The 26759-nt window shown below is 38.1% G+C and overlaps 1 protein-coding gene across 1 annotated transcript in view; it reads left to right on the top strand.

Moving 5' to 3' along the window:
* Positions 1-26141, top strand: part of PHEX (phosphate regulating endopeptidase X-linked) — a 104058-nt gene extending 77917 nt beyond the window's left edge. The window contains exons 16-22 of the mRNA XM_085310869.1: positions 11167-11221; positions 14492-14559; positions 16611-16741; positions 19778-19843; positions 19961-20065; positions 21853-21929; positions 25311-26141. Coding sequence (XP_085166995.1) covers positions 11167-11221; positions 14492-14559; positions 16611-16741; positions 19778-19843; positions 19961-20065; positions 21853-21929; positions 25311-25413 — 605 coding nt within the window. The 3' untranslated portion in view covers positions 25414-26141. The remainder of the gene's footprint in view (positions 1-11166; positions 11222-14491; positions 14560-16610; positions 16742-19777; positions 19844-19960; positions 20066-21852; positions 21930-25310) is intronic.
* The last annotated feature ends 618 nt before the right edge of the window (positions 26142-26759 follow it).

The raw sequence follows: 26759 nt of genomic DNA, 5'->3' as shown, positions 1-26759 counted from the left end.
CATCCGCTACTGTTGGGCATGGAAACTTTGCATGAGAAATGTCCCCTGGGAGACCTGGGAAGTGCTTGGGCCTGAAGTTGCTGATTGTCACATCACTAATGAATTTCCATTAATACTGCTGGGAAAGAACTGCACTGCATAAGACTGAGCTCTGTGAGCCCAAATATACCCATACTGTGTGCTCTACCTCTAGGCAAATCTCACACCCAGGAATTACTACCTCGCTGCTTACAGCTGTGTTTTTGGTAGTCATCTGTAGTGAGTTCTGTAAGAGCTGGTGAAATGCTACAAAAACTATGACCTTTTTGAAGGCATAGTTAAACAGCAGAAAAAAAGTCCTACAAAAGAGAAAGTCATTTGAGAATGAAAAATGAGCATGAACTCTAGCAAGTTAAATGTAGCTTTCATATAGCAAGCTAACAAAGATTTGGAGGAGCAACTTTCTAATAGCATAAGAACTAACGATAAAACCTTTTTTCAAATACACTAAAAACGAAGAGTTCATAAAACAAAGATAATTCTTCACAATGAAAGAGTTTGGAAGGTTCTTATCCTAGAGCTTTCCCTTATGGGAAGTAAATCCCAGTAAGTGTCTCAAATTTAAGGTCAAGATGCTTTAGGAGAAATTCATAAAATGAACTATGACAGAGGGGAGAGCCAGATAATATTCTCTTAGGTGTTTTAAAGGAATTCAGATAAGAAATTGCCAAACTGCCAGCTTTGGTGTGTAGCTTATCAATTATACTGGCCTTAGCACAGGAGGAATAGAAGAGGCAGATGTCAAACTCTTTTTTTGAAAGAGCACCTAGGGAGAAATAAGTATCCACAGAAAATTCAGTCTAGCTCCCATATGAAGGAAATTGGTAGCAACTATATCAAAAAAGAGAATGAGCAAATATATGATATAATTTGAAAGAGTCAATGTGACTTCGATTTTACTTTTTCTTTGTAGGAAAAAAAAAAAGGTGTTTCATTAGTCTATTAGAGTTGTTTGAAATTCAGCAAGCATGTAAATATGCTTGGTAGAGTATGCTTAGTTCCAAAGAGCGCTTTTCATGAGGTTCTTTCCCAAAGCTATCAGTAGTTGTCAGGGGTCAAGAAAGAAGATCTTCTAATGGCTGATTAAAGATTAGAAAAGAAGTTAGGAAAAAATGATTTGTTTTCACAATAGCTGGTGGAGTGGGTTACCAGAGGAATTCCACAGGGATCAGTGCTGGTCAATGTATTAACAGATGATCTGAAAACATGAGTGTTCTATTAAGAACAAAGGAACAGATAGATATAAACTCTGTTTCAGGAGTACAGGTTCTTCTACTCCTGGTCACTGTTGAAGACAAGAATGAGCAGGGCAGACTTGTTATCTGCTCAAGTGCTCCTACTCTTCAATAAATAGACAAGATTCTAGTGTGTTGGTGGCCTATGTGTTTTTGCTTTTGGTAAATGAGTTTACTGAGAGGGGTATTTGAGAAAACTGAATTTTAAAATGTGCAATGAAAATTGTTTCTGGAAAGCTGCTTCTACGGTAACTGGAAAAGGCCTTAACTCCAAAGTTAATTCTAAAAATTGAGATAATTCAATTTGGAAACAGAAATGTACTGTGTGAGATTATCAAAATAACCCCAGCAACTCCAGATTCAGTTAGATGTTGAAGGCTTCATGCAGCCATTTAGAGAAAAAGACATTATCTCTACCTTTAACTGCGAATTCTGAAAAGGATCTATCATCAGGTACACAAAGAAATGAAGGAGAACATGGGGGTCCCTAGTCACTTCCAAACTTTAGGAAGATACCTTTGCTTTCTGTGCACAGAACACAGTGAGGTCTCTGAGGCATTGCTAATGAAAGAAATGCAAATTCTTCTATCACTAGTCTGTATCACTGACATAAGCATTAAACAAGAAATCATGGCAATCTCCATACCAGGTCACCTCGTTAGTGTTTTTAATAGCATTGTGACTACTCAATTACTCAAAGGAAAATGTCTTGCTTTGCTGAAAGTGGAACCTAATAGGCAGTGGAAACTAGATGATTTTAAAAGCTGTTAGATTTGGGAGAATACAGCAAAACTTGAATGAGCAATAGATTGTTATGGATTTTGCTGAGCTTCAGTGCAAACATCCTTTTGTTTACTCTTTATTACTGCATTTCATTTTCATTACTAAATTACTGATAACTTGAATGGTCAACAATCTACTTATTTCCAAAAGAGAAGGAAGTTGATGGATCAAGATAAGATGTGCTGCAAAGACCAGTTATAAAACATGATACATATATTTTGTCTTATTATAAAAGCTTACTGCTGATGTATTCTATACATGAGTTCTTTTAGTTTCCTCATTTTTCAATTAATTCGGTGTGCTAGATTAACAACTATACATGTTTAAAATGGTTGTTAATCATTTTTCAGTTCTAAATGTAAGATTATTTTTTAGTATTTTCTTATTAATTTCCTTTCAGTTAGAGGTATTTAACAAAGGCAACAAGTATACGTCATTGTCTTCAGATGTTACAGAGATACCTGAATGCATCATAAAATCAAAGCAGTATGAATAGTCTGTTTTTAATTATGATCATTGGAACACAAAAATGCTTCCCCCAAGACTCTATTTGTTTTAAAGAGTTCTAGAGCAATCAATATGTACTGCAAATAGATACAAGTGATGACCAAGGCATACTATTATGCTTGTGTTGAAGAAAGGGTTTGTTTCGTTATAGCACTAAAATGTTGGCCTTTGACTATGTGAAGGCTGAAACAGAACTACTCGTTACGTTTGATATATTTAATTTTCTTTCCAAGTGTAAATACGTATGTTCCTAGAATATGTTAAAAAAAAATTTTTGTGGGTTGTGAACAGTTGTGAAGAGTGATTTTACAGTGAATAGAGGAAATATGAGTGACAGTTATAAGGTGTGAACTTGAATACATGTATTGAGTAATTAATTACTGTTAGTATTACCTCTGTATTTTATATCTACGCTTCTTCTAAGTCGTTTGTGCTTATACTGCAGTTCTCTAGCGAAAGTCAAGAGGCCTCTTTAGAGAGCAGCTTCATTACATGTTGCAGAAAGAGGATTTAATTTAAAACCTAATTTTAAAATTATGTTTGAATTAGCATCCGTATAGAAAACCATAGATAAGAGCCTGTATTAGCCAGTAAGTATCATCTCTAGAGAAAGTGGCATGCAGATACTGATGCTGACAGCTTTCTGATGTTTTGAGTTGCAAGAGAATGCTCTAATCTAGCTGGGAACCAAGCAGTAGCACCTAGTTTAATGGTCTCAGGAGGACAAGCGGACTGTATGCAGGGACACTTTCACTTCCCTTAGGAACTGGAGTAGTGATGGAGTAGGAGCTGGAGTAGGAACTGGCAGGTTATTGATGAAGTAGTTTTAAGTGCTCCATTAGTTTCCGTGAGGTTAATGAATGTAATTGCCTTGGACTGAACATTTTGTGTTCTTAAGGAAGTTTTGAGTGTGTTAAAGTGATCCTGGTTTTCAGCTTTCATGGTTTACTAGTGACCAGTATTCTCTTTTATCACAGATGAAATAATATGTGATCCTTGCATCTGTTTTTTATTTCTTCTTCCAAAGATTCTTCTTCCAAAAATTATTATCTATAAATATATAAAATAGGAGGACTTTTTCTTTTTCTTGGGAGAATCTAGAGAGTTTTTCCCCTTTCTAAAATAAAGACCAAAGGGTCTGGTAAAGACATGTCTGTTTACATCTTTTCTAGCTCCTATCAAATCTTAACACTATGTTACTTGACCCTCTCACAAATAGTCATTCATTTCACTTCACATCACCCCAGTGAGGCTGGGAAATGCTGGGTTCTATTTTACAAGCAGGAGCCAGAAACTGAGAAAAGACCTTTTTTTTCCAGGTAAAGTGGAAACTGAGCCAAGATTTGAGCCAAAGGCTGCAGAGTCCTCTGCTTTAAGGCGATTATGTCTCTTTACCTATTAACGAATTCATTCACTATTTCTCTGAAAGTAAAGATTAGAACTCACGCATAGTGCGAAATATTTACTGTGCCTCACACAATTTATCTTTTATTTATCCTCTATACTCACAGGATAAAACCTGAAATTACATGGGAGATTCAGGTAACACAGAGAGTTTAACTCTAATCATCTAAATATAGGTGCTGAAAGCCATTTGGGGTACCCTAGAGAGCTAGAGATATTTCCTCATGTCTGAAAGGTCTGAGCTAGGACCTGCAGGGATACCTTTGCCCATCTAGACTGGCTGCTGGAGCTGAAACAGGCATCTCAAAAGGCACTGGGAAGATATTAAGTTGTCCAAACATAAGTGTATGGAGTCTTATTAAACAACTGTGCCCTGCCCTACCTCCTGTGTTTAGATAACTGAACAGCAGCTTAGTAGTCCTCATGTTCAATTCATTATGTAAATTCAAAATTATTTGTTTACTGACCAGCAATTAGTCTTTTCCTTATATCTTATCCATTTAAAACTCTCCAATCTAAATTAATTCTATGACACTTGAAAAGCAGTTACAGGCTTTAAACACATCTAAGAATTGCTAATAAAACAACCAGCAAAGACCCATGTATATCCCAGAATTAGCACAGCTGTGTCCCACCCCTGCTGTTTACATGCTGTTTACAGTAGCCTGTCAGAAGTTGCATTTAAACAAACCAACTAATTATTGGAAATTGTAAATGCACTGACTTGGAATGAGGCTTTACAAGATTTTTACTAGATGCTTAGTTAAAAGTGCCATGCAATATAAATGAATAATGGCATTCAATTAGAGAATTTGAATTGATAGTTAGATGTGGACCCCAAATTTTCACATGATTCTGTGAGCCACGTGTTTCTAGTTTACTTCATCCATTATTAGAATAATGTCATAGGGAAAGTCTGCATAATTTTTATGAACAATCAGATTAAAAGTGATTGCTTGTGTCTATTTGGGCAAGTAACAGCATTCCCTGAATTTCAGTGTGTTCAGCTGCAAAATGTGTATAATAAAACCATAAAGATATTAGCTGGGTAATGGATTCATTAGTGGCAGCAAAGCCATGGTAAAAGCAGGGAGGAAAACTGTTTCAAATTTTAAATATATTTTAACAAGCTTTATATTGCTGTTCCATTGCTGAGAGAGAGGGCTTAAAATTGATATAATGGATAAAATGAAGATGCCTTCGGTTAAGTTAAAAGCAGCTCTATGCAGGTAGAGTGCTGTTGGAGTTTCAAAGTCAGCATAAATTCAGAGCAGAATATTTAAAGTAAGCCAGGTGCATTCCATTGCGTGAGATGTTCCTGCATGTGGAGCAGTGTGATAAATAAGGAAAAGGTTCAGCAGATTTGTCATGGCCCATGGGAGGCAGAGGAAGCTGCTGTGACAAGTATGGATGAAGAAGGATTTGTAGGATGTCTTTGCTCCTAAGGATTTTGAAAATAAATAAATAAATAAATAAATACTGCTTCCTTTTAAATATCTAGAGAAATAGTGACTTTTTGCCCCAAGAAGCATTTATGTGTCTACCATGTGCAGAGAGATAGTCTCCAACCATACAGGGATGGCGTTAGGAAAGCCAAAGCCCTCCTGGAGCTGAATCTGGTTAGGGACATAAAGGGTAACAAGAAAGGTTTCTGCAAGTGCATTAACAGCAAAACAAAGGCTAGGGAAAAGGTAGACCTTTGCAATATGGGGTGGAGGCTCTAGTGACAAAGGATATGGAAAAGGCCGAGGTACTCAATGCCTTCTTCATCTCAGTCTTTACCAGCAAGACCACCCTTCAGGAATCCCAGGCCCCTGAGACCCTGAGGGGAAGTCTGGAGCAAGGAAGACTTACCATTGGTAGAGGAGGATCAGATCAGGGAACACTTGAACAAAATGGACATACCCAAGTACATGGGCCCTGATGAGACCCACAAGTGCTGAGAGAGCTGTGCCATGTTGTTTCAAAGCCACTCATGCTTATCTTTGAAAGATTGTGGCAATTGGAGGAGGTTCCTGAGAACTGAGAGAAGGCAAATGTCACCCCTATCTTCAAGAAGGCAAGAAGGAGGATCAGGGGAACTACAGGCCAGTCAGCCTCACCTGGATCCCAGGGAAGGTGATGGAACAAATCATCCTGGAAACTATTTCTTAGACCAACCTGTTAGCCTTCTACAATGAGATAATGGGCTTGATGGGTGAGAGGAGAGCATCTTGCCTTTAGCAAGACTTTTGACACTGTCTCCCATAATATCCTCCTAGACGAATGGATGAAGTATGAATAAGTGGACAATAAGGTGGATTGAAAACTGGGTGAATTGCCGGGCTGAAAGGGTTGTAATCTGTGGCATGAAGTCCACCTGGAGTCCAGTCACTAGCAGTTGTTCCGCAGGGGCTGATACTGTAGCTAACCCTTTTCAACATCTTCGGTGATGACATGGGCAGTGGGACAGAGCGCACCCTCAGCAGGTGCACAGACGGTACAAAACTGGGAGGAGTAGTTGAAACACACATTGCCATTCAGGGGGGACATTGACAGGCTGGAGAAATGGGCTGATAGGAACATCATGAAGGATGTCAAGGATGTTCTGCACCTGGGGAGGAATAGCCGCATCCACCCAAAATACCAAGGGGCCAATCAGCTGGAGAGAAGCTTTACAGAGAAGAACCTGAGAGTCTTGGGGGGACCATAAGTTAGACATGTGCCCTTGTGGCAGAGAAGGCCAATGCTGTCCTGGGATGCATTAGGTAGAGCATTGTGAGTAGGTCAAAGGAGTGATCCTTCCTCTCTACTCAGCTCTGTTGAGGCCACATCTGGCGTACTGTGTCCAGTGCTGGGCTCCCCAGTACAAGACTTGATAATTCTGGAATGAGTCCAGGGAAGGACCATGAAGATGATTAAGGGACTGGAGCATCTGACATAAAAGGAGAGGCTGAGAGAGCTGAGACTCTTCATCCTGGAGAAGAGAAGACTCAGGGAGGATCTGATCAATGTGTATAAGTATCTGATGGAGAAGATTAAAGAAGACAGAGACAGATTCTTCTCAGTAGTGCCTCCAGTGTGACAGGATGAGAGATAATGGGCATAAATTGAAATACAGGAAATTCCATGAAAACAAAAGATTTTTTTTTCACTATGATGGTCAAACACAGGTCTGGGTTTCCCAGAGAAGTCGTGGAGTCTCCATCCTTGGATACAGTTAAAACTCTACTGGGAGTGGCTGTGAGCAACCTGCTGTAGTTAACCCTACTTTGAACAAGGGGGTTGGACCAGATGATCTCCAGAGGTGCTTTTCAGCTTCAACTGTTCTGTGAGTCCATGGATGGCCTGGACAGCCTACTGAAGGATCAAATGGAGGAAGAGGGAATGGACAGCAGAGAAGAAAGAGGAAGGAGCAGAACTGCACCGTCTAGCGGTGGGCAGCCAGATAATTGATGAATCCCTCCTTTGTACTGCAAGCATATGCCCACCTCCTCCCTGTGTAGCCTTAGCTTTGAGTTGACATAAGTGTTAGATTGCTCATGTTCCAATGTGAAATGGTCAATGAAAAATAGGTCATGGCTCCTAGTTTCTTGTGCTGCCCACAGTAGTGCATGAACTAGCCCAGCTCATCTATCCTGCTGCTTGTGCCTGGATGGGGTATCATTGCTGTTCTGTGACAGCCTGAACTCTGCTATCCACAGTTGTAGGATATTGCTGCAGAAGTAGGTAGGATGTAGGAAAGCAGCCAAGACAGACTTGCAAGTCCAGATCATCCACGTGGCAGATAGGTTTATGACAGGGGAGGGTGTTTGCAATAAGAGAGAACACGTGTTTTTCTCTGGGTGATCTTGGTGAGTAAAGCCTTGAGAGTAGGCTCAGGCCTGCATTAGCAATGAAACGTACACACAACTGAGAGAGGGGCTTTTGGCCTACATTATTCTTATGGGGGCATGTAAAGGGAGAAAGCATGAGAAGGTGCAGTACAGGCTAAATTTGTGGTCAAGGGCTAACCTGAAGAAGCTTCCCAGTGCCTATATCCGTTCCTTAAGATGTGAAACTCTGAAGTCTGTCTGACTTCCTTCTCCAGATTAGTGCTTTACTTGCTTGTTCTCTCATGATATATAAATAATCACTTTAGTATTTATTGCTCCTACATCCTATGATCTCTCTGAGTATTATGATTAATTCTTTTAGCCAGATTATGCCAAGCAAGTGAGGAGCACAGACTTAAAGGAATTTCCTTACTCAAGAGGGATGCAGAGCAGCACAAAATAAGAAACTGTCAGGAGAGCTATCTCCTGTTATAATTTCAAGGTGTTCTTAGTTTTAGGTACACTGTCCTTGTTGCTTACAAGGATTTTCTCATTGATGCTTGCCTTAGGGAGATGTTGCTTACACAAGCCTTGTGTTGCTAGCTCTGAAGCTGTTCCTTGTACCATTGCAAGCCACAAGGACAAGCACCTTTCCTCATTTAGTGCCACTAATCTCCAGAGAACAAAACACCTCTGCTTTACCAGGAATCATTTATAATATTACGTAATTTTTTAAGGACTTGCCTATTGTGCAATGGGTAATATACTTAAAGAAGACTCAGAGAATTGGAATATACCTTGCATTCTATTGGCTTATGATTCTGCTTTGGCTTGAAAAAACTTTCTAAGTTTCTTTCAGAGCAAACTAACTACAGAAGTGTTTCTGCCTAGAAGCAGAAACTTCCTTCAACAACCTCTGTGCTCAGGCATGTCTTTCCTAAAATGGATCCTTACTTGGAGTGAAACAATTATCAATCTGTTTTGTGAACTCCTGGTTGGAGCTTCTTCCCTCTTTAATTCTCATGACTGATTCAGTGAAAGCGTTATCTCACTGCTTAACTCATCCGACTGTTTCAGCACTGTCACATAAAGATGCCTTTAGGGGGTAAATGAACCTGAGTGTAAAAGTTTGCACCTAATTCAGTATAAACAGATCTATTTGCACAGTACAGAGGCAGCTTTTTCTGGTACACTTGCAAGTGCAAATTCATTATACAAACTTATAGCTGGAGAAGATGACTGTAGCTCCTTAATAGTCACCTGGTGTGATGGCAAGCATATAGATTTTTGAATAGTGGTGTGTCAGGAATGTGTGATCCCTAAATGTGATTTGTGGGGTGACTGTTAGACCTTAATTAGTATCATCTTTGCTATGATCTCATTTCTTTATTTTGGCCTCAGTTCCTCTCATTACCTGTGGAGGGAAGAAGGTTAACAGACCCTGGTGTTTCTTTCATTAAATAACCTCTTTTGGATGCCCAGTAAGTTTTGCTAAGGTCTGTTATTTGGAAGGGACAACCCAATGAAGTCCAGAGTGTGTTTCCAGTGCTTAACACCAAATGGCAGTTAGCCCATAAAACCAATGACAATGTATACAAATATCAGTCACAAAATGTCTGTGAGCAGGACACTGAGGATTCAAGTCCTGCAAACCAAACTGGATACGCACTATATGCCTATGAACATACATTGAGACCTATCTGTGCTGCTTACATTGCATATCCCAACACAGAATAGGGAAAGTGCCATTTATATAAACCAAAGTGCCACAGTCCAGCCCAGAGGTACTTTTGTTGGCCTTTGTGGATTTTGGACCAGGCCCTAATGGAGGGATTTGTCCTTCTCTCAACTCATCTAGGCTTTTTAGGAAGAACTTATCATACTAACAAGTAATTTTGATCAGTTTGCTGTTAAAATGAGATGTTTAACACCACACACAGCTGAGCACTCTTCTGGGTGTGCTGTAAGGGAAAGAGAAGTATATCAAGAAGACTTTGTCCTTGACACTTGCACAATTGCATTTTTAGCAATCAAAAAAGCAACTGATACTTGCTTTAAGTAACAAAACCATCTGTGGAAATAAGAGAAAAAATCTCAGAAAAAAAGTTTTTGAAAATCATACTTTTTGCAAGTCAGTTCCAAATATGTGGTGAACATAGCCAGGGGGGAGTAGTACAGAATGCAGATGGGTAGGCCAGGAGGACATGCCACTTGCTGCTTCACACTCAGCATATTCTTTTTAGAGACTTTGGAAGAAAATGAAAAAATCTTACTTGACAATTTATCTCAGATATATAGAAAACCCTTTCCCATTTATTGGTGAAAAACTGAACAGAGTCAGAATTGAGCACATTTTTTCTTTTGATCTGAATCACTGGTTGGTTTCTTGGCAGGACCTCAAAAGCTAAAGCAAAGGTCCTTGGTAAAGCAAGTGAATCATCCAGGGAAATGGGTTCCTCACTGATGAGGAGATGTTCACATTGAGTAGTCTTCAAAGCAGGTGTAAGCCCAATGCTTTGTAGATGGGAATTTGTTGCTAGACATCAGATTCCACATTTGTGCCTGCAAGGACTGCAATTTTCACCAATATTTGAAAAATTTGCCCAGGTATCTGTTTTATTTAGTAAATCTTTGGATTTTTAAACTATTTAGTAAATCTTTGGATTTTTAAACTGTTGTATTCAGCTCCTGAATCATAGCACTGAAATGCAGTCCAGGAATTAGAAATAGGCTTGGGACTTTGAGTTCAAGGAACTAATTTGGTCTCTAAGTGCAACATAAGCAGATCAGCACTCTTTGAAGTGTTTCCAATGATGTTTTCTGGCTACTGGGGAGTTTACCAGAAGCAGCCAGGTGATTCTTGTAGCTGGCCTGGCTTTTCAGCCTTGCTAGTCAATGGCTGTCATTACTGAGTGCCTAAGGACTATTTGTTCCTTCACCTCTAATTTTCACAGACTATCCTTAGGTTTGCTTTTTATTACTTCCATATGTCTCTTGCTGACTGAGGCCTCACTAATGGTTTCTTAAATCTTGTATTTTGCCTATATTTTCTCTGCCAACACATCTCGGGGCAATTAAGTAGTTTCCTTTTTGACTGGCTGTTTATTCGCAGGGACACACACACACAAACATGCATACACATGCAAGCAGCCACTTAAGAAAATATCAAATTTTTGTAATACAGCATCTTGTTGCCATTGTGGTCCTGCAGGAGTGAGGATCTGTGCTTCTACTCAAAGATCTTCTCTATTATATTTTGAAAGGACCATCTTAGGGAAAACTTGCTTTGCAGAATCTTCTGAAAAAAACAAAAATAATCATAAAATCCAGACGGCTGGTATTGTGACTGTGATACAGCCATACTGAACTAGGGAACTCACTATTACCGTTTTTTGCTGTTACAGGATTCCCAGCAGGAGAGCTGCAAAAACCTTTCTTTTGGGGAACAGAGTATCCTAGGTGAGTAGTGAACAAGGGAACCTCTTACAGCTGGAAATGAGGAATAACAGGGAAAAGTATTAGAAATACATATGGAGAAAAAGAATGTGTGGCTGAAGATGTCCAACAGATCACTCGCAGTAATACTGTGTTGTCATTGTGTAGGGAAAGCTTGGCTCTTGGGCTGTATCCTTCCCTGCTGTGCTGCTTTTGCTGTTGAGAAAACAGACTTTGAATGCTGTTATTTTGTGTGATAACTTTTCTTACCCTTGGGAGCTGTATGTGCTGCTGTTGTTTTAAACTGATGACTGATTTCTCTCAGGAATCGGTAAATAAGTGCATCTGAGTGGAAGTGTTTCAATGCTGTAGCAAGCAGATAGATGCAGCAGTGTTCATGTGGCAGGTATTAAAAGAAATTGTAAATCAGGTAAGCAGCACTCTTCAAGAGAACAGAATACCCTGAGCCGGTATTATCAGTTTATTGTTTGCTTTCTACTAAAATCTAAAACTAACAATCAGCTTTCTCCCATGCCTGTTGAGGTGCCTAAGACTATCTCCATGTGCATTAAGTGATTGCCCCAGCAGCCCCATGTGCTATGGTAGCTGAAGAATAATTATAGGTCACCTTTAGTTAATTTTGAAAAATCACTGCTTTTATGCAGTTCAGTAACTTTATATATTAGGGAGGGAGAAGATTATAAAAAGTCTCTGACAGCAGTTTCTGAAAGTTATTTTACAATTATGCAAAGCCAGCGGTTAGTGAAACACATCCTTAATAAATCTTTGTTTAAATTTTTTTTGAAACATTTTGGTTTTGCCATCTTCAAATCTGGATGTGTCCATGTCAACAGGAAATTTGGCAGTATTTGTAAAAAGACACATTCAATTTTGGAACAAATGAATTTGCATTCAAAGAGAATTCTTAGGAGCTGGGTGACTTTAAATGGTAATTAGGAAGAGAAGAAAGTCCTTTCTAGTTAAGGAGAACTTATTTTTTGCAGTCATTATTACAGACCTATTTCTAACTTTGCTTTCTGAAGAGGTTTCTCTGTATCTCGACCTTCTGCCACAATGATAAAATTGTGGTTCTTTCAAAGAATTATGCTTTGCTCATTCCTCTTCTTTAAAGGTTACCTTAACTTAAATTGGTTTTGCTTGCATAATCAAAACGAAATATGGTAAACAAAGGTAGCTGTTTTATATCAGACAACAGATTGCTTTTGTCCTTGAAATATTCTGTCTCCGTTTTCTGTCTACTTAAAAGAAACAATATATGACATTGGAATTAAAAAAAATCAAAAAATCATTAGTATTTGCTGAAAAACAGATTTAGCAAATCTTTAATATTTAGTGGAGTTCAGGTGTCCAGTTCTAGCATAGCCACTATGAAATCAGCTGCACTTATTTGCATAAGGGGAAGCTAAGTTATCACTTTACACATCAGTGCACAAAATAAAGTAGCATTCAAATACCATCAATCATAGTTAGAATTCTTCAATGCCAGGCATATTGAAATCAAGACTTCAAACTAGGAGTCAGTAGCTTCCCTACAGTCCTCTGAGCCTTCCCAGTCCCAGAAATTTCCTCTCTAATCTGGTACCGGTTGGGCTGCCCCTAGCTCTCACCTTCTCCGTCCCGCTGGAAGTGAAGAGCGTGAGCAGAGCTGGGAGTGCTTCTGGCAAAAATCCTGCTGTGCTGAACAAAGTGCTCAAGGGGGTTCACAGAAGGAACAGCCAAAGCTTCACCCCAACTGGGGAGGTTCAAGGGCCACCTGGACATCCTCCAACATTTCTGGCTGTCATCGTTGGCCAAAGAAATGTAATGGCAATGGGAACGTGGATGGATCTGCCCGGGGGAGGTGTTGTGCTAACAGTGGGCTCGCTTGGGATACACTTGACTGAAGACACTGCTACCATGAATATAAAGTTTTTCCTGAACTGCTGGCTAAGCTCTAGAGAAAAATAAGATATACTTAGCTATAGGGCTTAGTTAAGGGACCTCTTTACATTTTTTGTGCCATTCCTTTTGTACTTCTCCAGCTGCAAAAGATCCCGTGTGACCATTTTACTTCAGATGTGGAAAACAAGTCTAACATAGTACATTTAGTATGGATAATTATCACTGTGTGCTACACAAGATTACAAACTTGTCACACAAAAGGATGATATTTCCATTGCTGAAATGTATAATTTTAACAAGCATTTTTTAATGAAGGTTTGCAATAGTACTGGGGAAAAAAACACTAGGGAAGATTTTATCACATGCAATTTAACTTTCAGGAAAGAAAAAAGGGAAGTGAAGAATTGTTATAGGAGCAGGGAAATTAAATCATATAATATTTTTTGGTCATGACTGGGATGAGCAATTAGCATGTTATGGATCATTAAGTCCAGTAATAACATGTTACTTCAAAACCCTCAGCCTTTCTCCTATTTTAATATGATGTGTTAGAAATACCCTAAGCTACTTTGAGGTATGGCATCTCAATAACTGAAATAATTAAAGTCACAGAAAACAATCTAACAAATGAAAGATGTGTCTAGTGGATAGCTTCCCATCCTCCCACCATCCACTGCATTTGATATCAGAAAACAGAATCTCTCCCTTGTTCATTTCTCTTTCTCCCAAATGCATGTTTATTCAGATGTAACCAGGAGAATATAATTAATTGTCAAACAGGAATACGAAATATTTCTTTCTATTCTGGTTCTCCAGTGCATTAGATCTGATTGTCCAACATGTCCTGCTCCTGTATATGTGAAAGGAAACTGTGTAACCTCCCTTTTCAGAACAGAATTGAGATCTGTTTAGTGCTTCACAAACTAGTGTCAACCATTTGCAAGTCTGTCTGTTGCATGCCAGAGATGGAAGATTAGAGCTGGCACTACACAGACCCATTGCAGACTTTGATCTATGCTTTTTTGTGATTATGCTAAGAGAACAATTTCACCTATGACCTTGTCCTGTTCTCAGAATATGCATAATGCAATTAGCTAGAAGAGACATTCTGGAGCTGAGACGATGCTAATCAAGGATTTGGTTGGAAAACTGAACCACTGCAATGCTCTTCAAGGTTTTACATTAAAAGCTGTTTGTAAACAAATGAGAATTTCACATTCAGAGTTTAAGACAAAATTTTGTAGGTATTATTCTTAGATCATCTCCCATCCCCCCAATTAAATAAATAATAGTCTTTCCTGAAGTAGAAAGCTGTTTCATCTTCTGTCTCCTGTACTTTGATGTTCATGAATATAGATATATTCTGAGGAAAAATACTTTTCTATGTTACAGGTCTTTAAGCTATGGTGCTATAGGAGTAATTGTTGGTCATGAGTTTACTCATGGATTTGATAGCAATGGTGAGTATTTGTCTATATTTTGATAACTATTTTTTACAGAGTTGACGTATTAGAAAGATTGAAAGATGTTCCAGATTTTTTTATTATTTTTTTACAGAGTGCTGAATTGTGTAAGGAAAATTTTGAAGTGTTTTTTGTTATTTATTTACATACACTCTTGCTTGCTTGAACCAGATTTTTTTTTGATAAGGAATGCCATGATCTTGACACCTTTTGTTTACTTGTTTTCAGAAAGTATGGAAGCTTAATCAACAACAGATTCATGAAGACCTGGCTGGGGGCAGGGGCAAGGGTGCAAAGAAAGCACTTCTGGATAACAAAATTTTTTTCTAAGAAATCTTTTCATTTCAGTTTAGAAATTTTAAAAGTCAAATATATTAAAATATTAAAATACAAATCTTGATTAAAATATATTGCAAAATTAACAAAGAAGAAATGCTCTGAAAGTGTCAAAACAGACATTATCAGCTTCCCTGAAACATTGGTGGGCTGAGGCATTCCCACCAGCTAACTTTGAAAGTGCTTTGTAAAACAGCTCTCTTTAGAGAAAGAAAGAGACAGCCTCATCCAGAGAGCAGTTCTCAGTGTCTGACTGATCTCCTGCTCTGACTCACTATCTAGAAGAACCTCTCGCCACTGAATATATAGAAAGTTTAAGGAAAAGTAGGCTTTTAACTCAATGCCTAAATAATTAGATTGTGTATGGTGCATTACTTTGAATACCCGTTAAAAATAAAAACTTGTACCCTATTGACACTGTTCTGTAACGTTTTGGGTGAGCAAACTCTCCCTAAAGGAAAAATATTTATTCACAAACTTGCACTTGCCCTGTCACTTCCATATCATACAGATTACAGTGTAGCAAGTACATCCATGTAATTAATGGATTGTTTGATTTGATAAAGTTGGCTCCTGGAGTGTCTTCTCCAGAAAGACCCTTTTATAGGGGATGTTACAGGACATGAGTAATGGCTAATTTTTCCATCTTGCAGTATGATGTGGAAGGCCTGCATGTGTTCGGTCTTCAGTGCTGACCACTATTCCCAAAAGGCTTGTAGTCAAGTCTTAAATTGTCTAGTGGTGCAGTAACATGGACACAAGGCATGCAAGATGTTTTTGAAGAGCAGGTTTAGCTGTTCAGGTAGGTGCAGCCTTGCTCTGTGATTTGATTCTTTTTACAGTTCCAGGAAAGAGAAGTAGGAAACAGCCAGTAGAGACATATAATACCAATTACAAAAGTACTGAAGACAATTTCAGTGTCTCCTCCTCCCTTTTTTTCCCCTGGAGTGTGCTGTCTTGTCTAAATAGATGTACTCCCTAAAGATATATCTGTTTCTGTGCTTGGAAAGTAAGAGCCAAGCCCAAGGCGTAGTGGTCTGCTCTGAGAGTCAGATTTTTAGATTCCTGCCCTGACTGACTGAAGAGATGATAGAGATTAAATACTCTTCAATAAACTAGACAGAGCAGGGACCTACTCTTCCATGAGCCATTGATGTAACCACCAGCCTGGGGGATGTGATGTACATGCTCTCCTTGCTTCCATGAACATGGTTCAAATGTTCCAAGGTGAAAAATGGAAAGTTCAGACATTTTCCATGAAACAGATTTTTGGGTTTTTTTTCTAGTGAAATGTATAATTAATTAATAATAAATGAGTTATCATCCAGTTTGCAAAATCCAAGACTTACGGGCTATGGATGAAAAGTACTCACGGTTGTACTTACAGGAAAGCTAATGTGCTTATTACACTGTAAATAATTATAAGATGTACTATAGTACTTGTTAGTCATTACAACTGTATTATAAAAATGAAAATGGCTGTAAAAGAAATACCAGGTTTTCACCACTGACTTCACTGGCCCCAGATTTTTCCCACTTGTCTTATCCACTTTCACATACACATATGTACATGCACATGTACATTTAGCTCTCATTTTTGTGCAGATGATAGATCCTAAAACTGGAAAAGTATATTTTTTCCAACAAGAAGGTTCATTTTCTTTCCTTCTTTCTTTCCTTCTTTCCTTCTTTTCCTCTTTCTTTCTTTCTAGGTCGGAAATATGACAAAAATGGAAATTTAGACCCTTGGTGGACAACTGACTCAGAAGAAAAATTTAAAGAGAAGACAAAATGCATGATTAACCAATACAGCAATTACTACTGGAAGACAGCTGGCTTACATGTATGTAAAATACCAATGACTGAAAGTACTTGAGTGGTTTTAGGAAGGGTTTTTGGTTTTTGATTTGTTTGGTTTTTTGTTGGTGTTTTTCTTTTTTTTTTTTAATTATCTGTTCATAAACCCCAACATAGTGGGATATTAGACTACCAACTTGATTCTCACAACAAATCATTTTTTGAGGTAGCTAATTGTGATCAAAATTGTCTGTCACATTTGATTAGTCCAGTCAAATACCACTACCCATACACTGGTGACAGGGTTAAACTGTTCTCACAGTAATATTGGAAACAGAAGAAGAGGATGAAGTCACTCAGCAGGGCTAGTCTAACTGCTGTGAGCGCATTCGATGTCTTCTGAAAGTGAGGTCAGTGATGAGGGCTGAGCAGTCACTCTTTTTGAAAAGAAGAAAATAGTATGTTTTATAGATCCCTTTAGCAATTCTGCCTGTTATTTATTACTTATTTATTACAGTTATAAAATGGATGCATAAACCTTATGTTATTCCACATTCAATTCTCTATTTCTTCCATGCATGCATGCAGACACAATATGATCTCAAATGAAGACAGTATGAAAGCAGTAGCTCATATCAAAGGACTGAGAAGAAGAGGCAAGGAAATGGTCTCCATTTTATTGTCTCTTGGAAATATGGGCTTCTCTGAAAATGTGCATCTTCTGTAAGTGTCCCAAATGAAGGATAAATAGGCTAAATCCCAGACATTTGCAAATGAATAGCTATAGTTCGTTGACTTTAGCTGGAATATGCTTTTAATCTAAATTTTTAGGATAAAATACATTCCTCCTCCCCCTCAATTCTACCCCTTTTACTTGCATTTTAGCATCAGAAATACTTCCTTGCCTTTTAAGAGTAGAGAGGTTACATTAGATGTCTAACAGTAATGTTAACACTTTCCCCTGGGCTATTTGTATTAGTCTCAGAGATAACATGGTCATTTTGCAGTCCAATCTGAAGTCCAAGAGCTCAGACTTGAAGTACTTCATGTAAGATAATTTGCAAATAAAAATTATCTGGCTGGTTCCTGAACATCTGCGCTACAAGGACTATCAACACAAAAATGTCACTTACAGTAGGTCATTAAAATCTTCCCCAAGGAACTGACCGAGTCCTTCCCATGCTTCTGCCATTGGCTCATCCATCTACTTTACTTTCTACAGTATCTCTTGATGTGGAGTAGATCTGAATTTTCCCTTCCAGGATAGTTTGTACCTTTGAAGTTAGTGGATGGGCTTAACAATGAGATCCTTTTATCTGCTGCCTTGTCACTTGTAAGGCTTTTTCTCTCAAAATATTATAGTGGATTTCTGTGGGATAACTTTAAGCTCTTTTTAGATGGTAAAGAAAAAATCTTCGTATTTTCTGCAACATTTTATAGCTTCTGTATGAAGATGTACACGTGCAAAGAGCTTTCTTTCTTTCCTTTTTTATGTCATTTACATCTCCAATATTTGTACATTCTGTAGTTTTGTTTTGTTTTTACAAAAAATGTAAGAACATTTTGCATGGCTCAAGAAACCTATTTACTTTTCCACTTTCTCACTCAGTTTGCAATGAAACTGTTTCAAGAAAAGACGCTTAATAAAAGAAAAAGTGCGTATAGAAATTGCTTCAGAGTACAGTAATCATCTAAAGTCATCTGATCAAATAAAGGGCTTATCTTGGTCCCTGCACCTGGTCATGAACTGTCTGCACATAGTAATCTCAGATGCATGACCCAGAGCTGCCTGAGATCAGTGGAAAACCTTAATGAAATAACCTATGGGCAGCGTGCCGCTACTAGGTTGCTCTCATTTTATGATCTAAATCAAGAGTTCTTCATGAGCCTACTCCAAGGAAAAATTAGGAATATGTAGCCCAGAAGCAAAGCTAATATACATGTGTACATGTTTCCTGATGCCCAGCACCTTTTCTCCTGGTTATCTCCTTCCCGTCTCCACCTCCGTCCTCCTGTGTGGAGGGGAGGGCTGGAAGGAAAGGGCTGTGCTCCATTTCTTCCATCTTAAGCCCTTGCCAGGTTAAACGAGATGCCTCAGGTCTGATTCAGGCGCGTGTCTGCACCGAGCGGTGGGGCTGCATGCATGTGCCTGGGTATTCCCTGGGTCCTTCTACCTCTCCTCCCCCATTTTCCTCTCTTTTACTGTCCTGACACTAAGGTGGGTCTTGACCCCCAACCCCCTGCACTCATCCCCTGTGGCACAGGAGGACCCAGCAGCAGATGATTTGCAGGTCAGCACTGACCTTTAGAGCTCTGCTCAAAACTGTAATCAGTTACGTTGCTCGTTACACTTAATTACAAATACAGTTTGATAACGCTAAGATCCTAGTAGGCCGGCTGATCAGACATATTGCTGCATATTGCAGAAATTAGGGTTTCTTCATAATGATATTGCACTTTTTAATACCAGGAGACTGGCTTTTTCAGAAAGCTTAGATAGCACTGCTTCTCCAAATATATTCTTGTTGCTAGTGCTCTTGCTGCTGGAATCAATACTGGGAAAAATCTAAAAAGATTTTTTTAGAGCACTGAATACACTATCAATTTCAATTTTCTCTCTGACAGTTTTTTTTTAATTATGCTGTTTTATGTTATAACTCAAAAGTTATTGTAGCTTCCCAGTAGTACATAAAGAAAGAGTTATGTAGAGAAACAAATATAACTTCTCAAATAAAAGTTTAAGAATGGAGGTATTGGATCTCACATACAACTCGAGAAAGACAGTCTTGAGGGAAAATTATTGATGCCCAGATCAAAGATCAGGGACAGGATTCTTGAGGGCATTTTATCTACTCCATTTTGTGCTATTGAGATCTAAGCCCAGAGCCAGGCTAACTCATCACAGAGAATTGTTTACTGACAGTTTTCACATTGAAAACCGATTTTCTTTACCAGAGATATGATTGCTGAAATTGGCTGAGGTCGTCCTTGCCTTGTTTTATTTTTTTTCCTGTCTCTTGAAGTTGATCAAGAAGAAAGTTCAGAAACAGGTCAAATGACTGATGTTCTTTCATTCTGCCAGGTAAAAGGCAAGAGGACTTTGGCGGAAAACATTGCAGATAATGGAGGTTTGCGAGAGGCTTTCAGGGTAAGTAGATGAAAAATGGCTGAGACAGTATTTCTTAAAAAAAAGAGAAAAAAGAAAAAAAAAGAAGTAGTTAGACTCCATGTCACTGAAGGGCACTCAATGCCTCTTTCTTATCAGGCATACAGGAGATGGATTGTAGAAAAGAGAGGAGGAGAAGAAGAGCCTTTACTGCCAGGCCTTGAGTTCACACACAACCAGCTTTTCTTTCTGAGTTATGCCCATGTGAGTAGTACAAATGTGTTTCAAGTCTACACCTACTAACCTGCACAAAATACAGTGTAGAGATAAGACTGCCTTGTTTTAACAATCTATACCAATTCAATCTAGACTTTTAAGGGTTTAAGTAAGGACTTCTTTTTCCAAGACTATTACTTCTTTTCTCTTTCTGTGCTTTTAAGGGTTTAAGTAAGGACTTCTTTTTCCAAGACTATTACTTCTTTTCTCTTTCTGTACTCATCTATCCATCTATGGTAGCAGAACTGCTGAAATTATTCTTGTTCTTGCATTGTGTTGTCATGGCAGCTTTCTTTCCACTTACTGCTTCCCTCCACTGCTAAGTCTTCCTGCACCTGTTGACTCCATTAATATCTTCCCTTTTCAGCTTCCCATTTTTTGTGGGGCTTCTCACTGCTCCAGCTACAGATTCCTTCTGCAAGTGTACCACTCTCATTTGGTTTTGGGCACATTGTCCAGTGAAACTAAGCAGCAGCGAAGAAAATATTTCTTCAGCTTTGTTTGCTGTACACTAGACATGGGTTGTGATAAACCTTTGATAGAAAATGCAAATTTTTTAATAAAAACTCTTGTAGAACAAGGGAGAGAATAAAAAATGATTCATTTAGTGAACTGTTGGACAAACTCCCAATAGGAGGAGAAATAGCTGAGCTATAAAATTTTGCTCACCCCTACAGGAATGAATCATACAAAACTGGAGAAATGAGACCCCGTGCCACCACTGTTGTTTTTTAACCAACCTTGGATGAAAATCACTTTTTCTCTCTAGAAAGTCAGTGTAGTAGTGTATGGGCCTATGACCTCTTAAGTTTAACTATATTAATGGATAAAAAGATTGATTTGGCTGTTTATACAGAGTTGAGTTTCACATTGTGTTAGTTTTTCTCCAGGAAGACTTTGAAGCCAGAGAAAATATCTGGGGGTCTTAGAGGACCACTTCGGGAACCATATGTCCAGTGTATGCTCTGAGGGGACATGCTGGCACAGTCAGAGTAGTGTACACCAGGGGCCCGTGAGCTCAGCTTATTCCAACAGAGTTTGTTACACTCAATAGGCTCATCCAAACTGTTAGGGCTGTCTCCAGCCAGCCAAAATTGCACAGAAGTTCCTGTTTCCCATGGACTGGTTATATGAAGTCTTTCATGCAATAGATATAGCTCAAGAGGGGCTATTCAGTGTTGCAAATATTGCTATCCTGTTTTATGGTCAGTTCAATTGGGCTGAGTACTGTGAATAGGACAAGTGAGTTAGGGAGCATTGATAGGAACTTGGAAAAATGTGTCATTTCAAAACAAACTGACATTGCAATACTGAGCAAATGTGTCAGGTAATATAGTTGCAATTCTAGAGATGAGAAACATTATTACATTGTACCTTTTATGCACATTACCTAGCTTTGAGACCAAGAAGCAGTCTTGATAATTATTGAGGTGTGGGATGCTGCTGCACAATGATGCTGCAGCTCAAAAACAAGCTTCAGTTGTGGAGAATCTCAGAAAGGAACTAGCAAAGTGAGTATGATTAAATGATGGGAATGAGTGGGTGGAGAATAACAGTAGGTGGAGATTTGATCCATTAATTTTTGAAAAACAAGAGAATACGCCAACTACTAAGCTACCAAAAGTGAAATAAAATAGGAGTTAATGGTTTCTTTCCATTTTGTGCATTTTATAAGTAATAAGTTTCTAAAGAATGGTGATACGACATTTTGCTTTATTTACATGACAAAGTCATCTCAAATAATGTGCTTATTTCTGATTTTTATCTTTTATTAGGTAAGATGCAACTCTTTTAGACCAGAATCTGCAAGAGAGCAAATACATATTGGAGCTCACAGCCCTCCTCAGTTCAGGTAGTGCAAATAATGTGTTTACTCAGGATACATACAGGATCAATCATTGTAGCACACAATGCAGAAATTTAGCATGTTAAGAGGCATTTAAGAGCAAACACAAAATTAGACTGTGCTCTTGTCTTAGATTGAAATTGAACTGTTTTTATTAGCTTATCTGCTGCTATTACAAATGCCTTTTTGAAGGTAGCATCTTGCATCTACCTTCAAAAATAGGTGAACCAGAACATACTCCGATTGCTGCGATGTTCTGTAATCAAGGCTTGAGTATCTAAAAAGTTCCATCTATCTCTTTTTATTTCTATGCAACTCTAGTTTAGAAGTCAAGGAATGTTAAAAGTGTCTTTGATTTAATCTGCCTTAGTTCATTAAAAGCTTTAAAGACAGTTCCTTGCATTATACTGATAATGAGCTGGTAGAATGCTAAGTACAATATACTCTTTAAGTCCAATTAAAGAGTGAACTGGCTTTCAAGAGATGCTCTACGAGAAGGAGCTGTGATAGTCCAGCCATAAGTGTCTCTGTGCCTTTCCTCAGGAGTTTTTTCTAACCACAGGCACACTTGAACCTCGAGAAGGAGAGGCTGAAAAAGGAGGACCGTTTAAAGTCTATGTGAGAATTAGGAAGCTTTACTTCTCCGAGTTTCTACAGAGTTCATGTAACCAAGACCAAGTTTTTTCTGATAGGATTTATATCAGTTACATTTATTCTGTGCCTGTCCTCAGTTAAGTGGCTACATTACCTCCATATTGGTGGAAGGTGATTTGTCTTGTCATAGTGGAAGTGTCTCCAGTACAATGGGTAAATTGCCTTCTGGAGATTCCTACCTCTTTCTATTGTCTAAAGAGGGAGCTAAGATGCCACTTCCTACATGTTTAAATTTGGGTAATATGAATCTGTCTTTGTCTCAGTTCTCTGTTAGTAAAAGAAAAAAAGAAAAATGGTAATACTGTTTTCACAGGGGAACTGTGAGGTTGTTTCACAAATTACGAAGGGTAACAGGTATTCTAATATATTCCTGGGACCCAGCTACACTGAACTTGAGGATATAACCACAGCATCTATAGGGTGCCTCAAGCTACTTTTGAGCCGACTGAAATAAAAAACAATGGAACGAGAAACATGATGACACAAATTTAATGTAAGCTAGCAATGCGAATAGGTGCAGTCAGTCTTGGTAGAGCTGTGTAGTCTGCACTGAAATGTGTGCTTCTGTATCTTTGCAATACCTGTTACACCAGCTAACTAGGGTAAGACTAATGTGATATGACAATCTGCATTCCTTTAGCAGTTGAAAATGCTTCATGACCATGAGAACTAGAGTAACACACTCATCTTCGGCCTACAGAGTGATATTTTTTGTAATTCCTACCTCCTCAAGATTTTGGTAAAATAACCAGCTCTTACCTTTTAAAGTCTTCAGATTTATTTACCTATTCATATATTCTGAATCATCACGTAGCTAAACTCCCGTGAGATCATGCAAATCACACAAGACTCAGGGAAGCCGGGGATAGAACATTCATAGGGAAAAATCACATTTAGCTGAAGGAATCAGGTTATGGAAGAAACTTCCAAATAAAATTAGATTAATCCAGAGTCTAGAAAATACAGTTAAACCTTTGTCTTAGTTTTTATGTGAGATACTCAGCACAGGCTTCTATTTCAGACCTGAAGAGACACTATGGTGCCTGTCTGATTTTCCAAATCACATCAACTGTGCTAACAAGCAATATTCTCTATTTTATCCAACTTTGCTGCGTTTATATCCTGAGACCGTCATGTTTATAGCACTACAGCCATTTTCAACATTGATAGCTCTTGCTTGACAAAAAGCTCTTGCTTGTCAAAAAGCTAAATGGCCCATTTTAAGTAATTATAAAAAGTAATCATAAAAGAGAAGGAAAAAAAGTGAAAAATGCACATCTTGAGCATAGGTGTGTACATCTGAGCTAGTCACCTGAGGTTTCCTTCATAGCCAAAAAGAATAGGCATTTTGAGGGTTTGTATGTATATCTTGTCCTTCTGTAAATATGTATGTTGGATGACTTGGACTCTGCATATACATATTTTTTTGATTGTCAAGGAAGCTGAGGGTGACCCATTCAAGAGAATTTGTCTAGGTTGTAATTCAATGGGATGAAATTCATATGGTCCACTCAGATTCCACAGTTAGTATGTGGGCAATATCAAAGCATGGATAGAAGAGTAACATGTATGGATACGTAAATATTTTTTGTTTACTAGATTTCTATTTTTATTTATATTTAATTAGCAGATTTACTAAATGTATGGTTTTATTTATATTTAATTAACAGAATTTCAATATTAGCATGTGCTCTATTCATTTTTAATGCCTGTTTCAAAATGAAATCCCCAGCTTGGCAAACAGAGCTCCCAATAACTTCAACAGCAGATCTGCATGCTCTTGCTCTTCAGTCTATGAATAAGTATTTACAACTTTTCTACAGTAAAGCTATCTGTCTTATTTAAAGCCTAACAACATACTGTAATTCTCCCTACAACTCTGACCTTTAGACATTTTTGCACCAGCTGACTGCAGATTTTCTTACCCACAGAAAGTCTAATCAATGTAATAAGAATGCATTCTACCGTGCTGAGCTACGCTGAGAAGCTGATTGTCTGCATGGATAAAAATGCTTTCCCTTGGAAAAGAATGCAATTAATATCTCAGTAGATACTTTTCTGCTTTTAACTCAGGATGTTGTTTGCTTTAATACCATTTCCAATTTCAGGTTAGTAAGTTCCAAAATGTTTAAAAGCATGGGGTAAATCAACAAACAACACATTCTCAATCTAGCAATGGTAAAATAATCATTTCTGACAGCATGAAATAATACAGACATGGAGGAAGCAGCCAAGGATGACCGCATACAAAGAGCGAGCTCTTCTGTGCCTGAAGGTGCCAGTCTGGGATGCAGACACATTGTCTAGATTGTGCAAAGCAGAGATGTTCTGTTCTTTCAATATTGCACCATCTGGGTGGAAGCAAAACAGCTTGAGATGGGCCAGGGCAGTTTTGTAGCCGCTGAAAGTAGAATTCCACTATACAAGGTTACTGCTAACCTGCTACCTTTCTTGCTAGTGGCCAAATTAGAAAATTGTACTAAATGACATTGTATCCAAACAATAGAATTGTTTTCACTCTAGTTTCTTACAAAGTAAGATACTTCTCAAAATACTGAAAGAAACAAGATTGGCTTCACATTAACTTTAAATGGTATTGCTTCTCCTTGAACTTTTTTTTTTTTATTATTTCTGGAAACATGACGTGGGAAACCTGAAAATGCAGCCTACAGAACCTATAGCATTCATCAGAAAATAATGTGTATGTTGACCATTTTTCCTCTTTCTTTGTAGAGTTATTGGTGCCATGAGCAATTTTGAAGAGTTCCGTAAAGCTTTCAGTTGCCCAGTAAATACAACTATGAATCGAGGTGCAGAATCTTGCCGGTTGTGGTAGATGTTTCTTCGGATCTTGTGTCAAGAGAGGTCTACAACGTAAACTGTTGTATCTGAACTCAAGTCCACTGCTAGAAGTTCAGAATAATGTTCTGCAGTGTGGAGAGGCTTTATTTCAAATGCGTCTTCTTTATCCAAGTTGATGGCTTGCATGGATCTAATCACTCTCTATTCAGAGCCCAGAAACTGTTAAAATAGGAAGAGGATTTTTTTTAAAGAAAAAGAAAAAGGAGGGGATCCAAGAAATTCCTTTTATTCAACTGCAGTTGCATTGCTGTTGATGGATAACTGCAATTATCAACTCTAATTCCTGATTTATAGTTTACCAAGAGGTAAATGTTAAATCCAGTTTTAATCTATTGCTTTGCAGGGGTGCTATGCAGAATGTTCCCATACAGAATTCATTCCTTCTAGATGAAGAAATTCATGAGACCTGCTACAAAGCCAGCTCTGATCTGCTATGTGATACAGCATTTTCATAACTTACCCTGTCACTGCCCAGTATGACATAAATGATGTGGCACAATGTAAAGACACAAGATATTTTATAAATTCAGTTTAATATGTCCAATTAGTGCCTCAGGTTTTGGAATAGTTTCAAGCTGAGAAAGCACCTCATGGTTCCCATGTGCAAGAACTAAACAAAAAGGATCCTTGTCAGATCTTGGCCTTTTCTAATTTTAGAACAACTTATGGTAAAAATCAATATAGGGTGAAAATTAGTGTCTTGCAGGTGGATTTCCCAGCACCATGATACCCAGAAACATTAGAATTGAAACATTCTTGTCCATAGTATAGGCATTTCTTCCCCATGGGGTGAATTTAGTCCTGTGCTAAATCATGTAAATTTATTTTTAAGCCTGAAATATTACACCAGCTTTAATTTTGAAATATTTTATTTCCTGGAACTTAAAAAGTAGTGAACATGCTTGTACTCAAATTCTGCACAGGACAGGGTCACATGTGTTTTTATAGAAAGAAGAATATGTTCCTGAAGGAGAGTATCAGCAGCATTTTATTTGTTTGAGTCAAAAGACCTGTTTAGAAGCAGAAGACTTTTAAATGCAGCATCTACATAGGCCTTTTTTTAATCTGATTTCTAACAGTATTCACAAAAACCACACTTTAATGCAGCAGAAAACCTTTAACATTATTATTAAGCTTATTACTAGGGAGAAAAAAAAAAAAAAAACACAATAGCCCTCTCTTCCCCAAAAGAAAGACAGACATTTAACTGGTATTTATTTTTACCTTGTGCCTTAATTCATTTTCACATATTGGAATCATTCAAATGGAGAAAGAGGGTTTCTTTAGATTGATTTATTTGCTGCAAAAACTATATGTGTA

This window comes from Rhea americana, unplaced genomic scaffold (assembly GCF_003343005.1).
Source record: "Rhea americana isolate MKP2758 unplaced genomic scaffold, rheAme1 scaffold_329, whole genome shotgun sequence".
Classification (NCBI taxonomy): domain Eukaryota; kingdom Metazoa; phylum Chordata; class Aves; order Rheiformes; family Rheidae; genus Rhea; species Rhea americana.
Note: the sequence above shows the minus strand (reverse complement) of the source record. Positions and strands in the feature narration are given on the sequence as shown.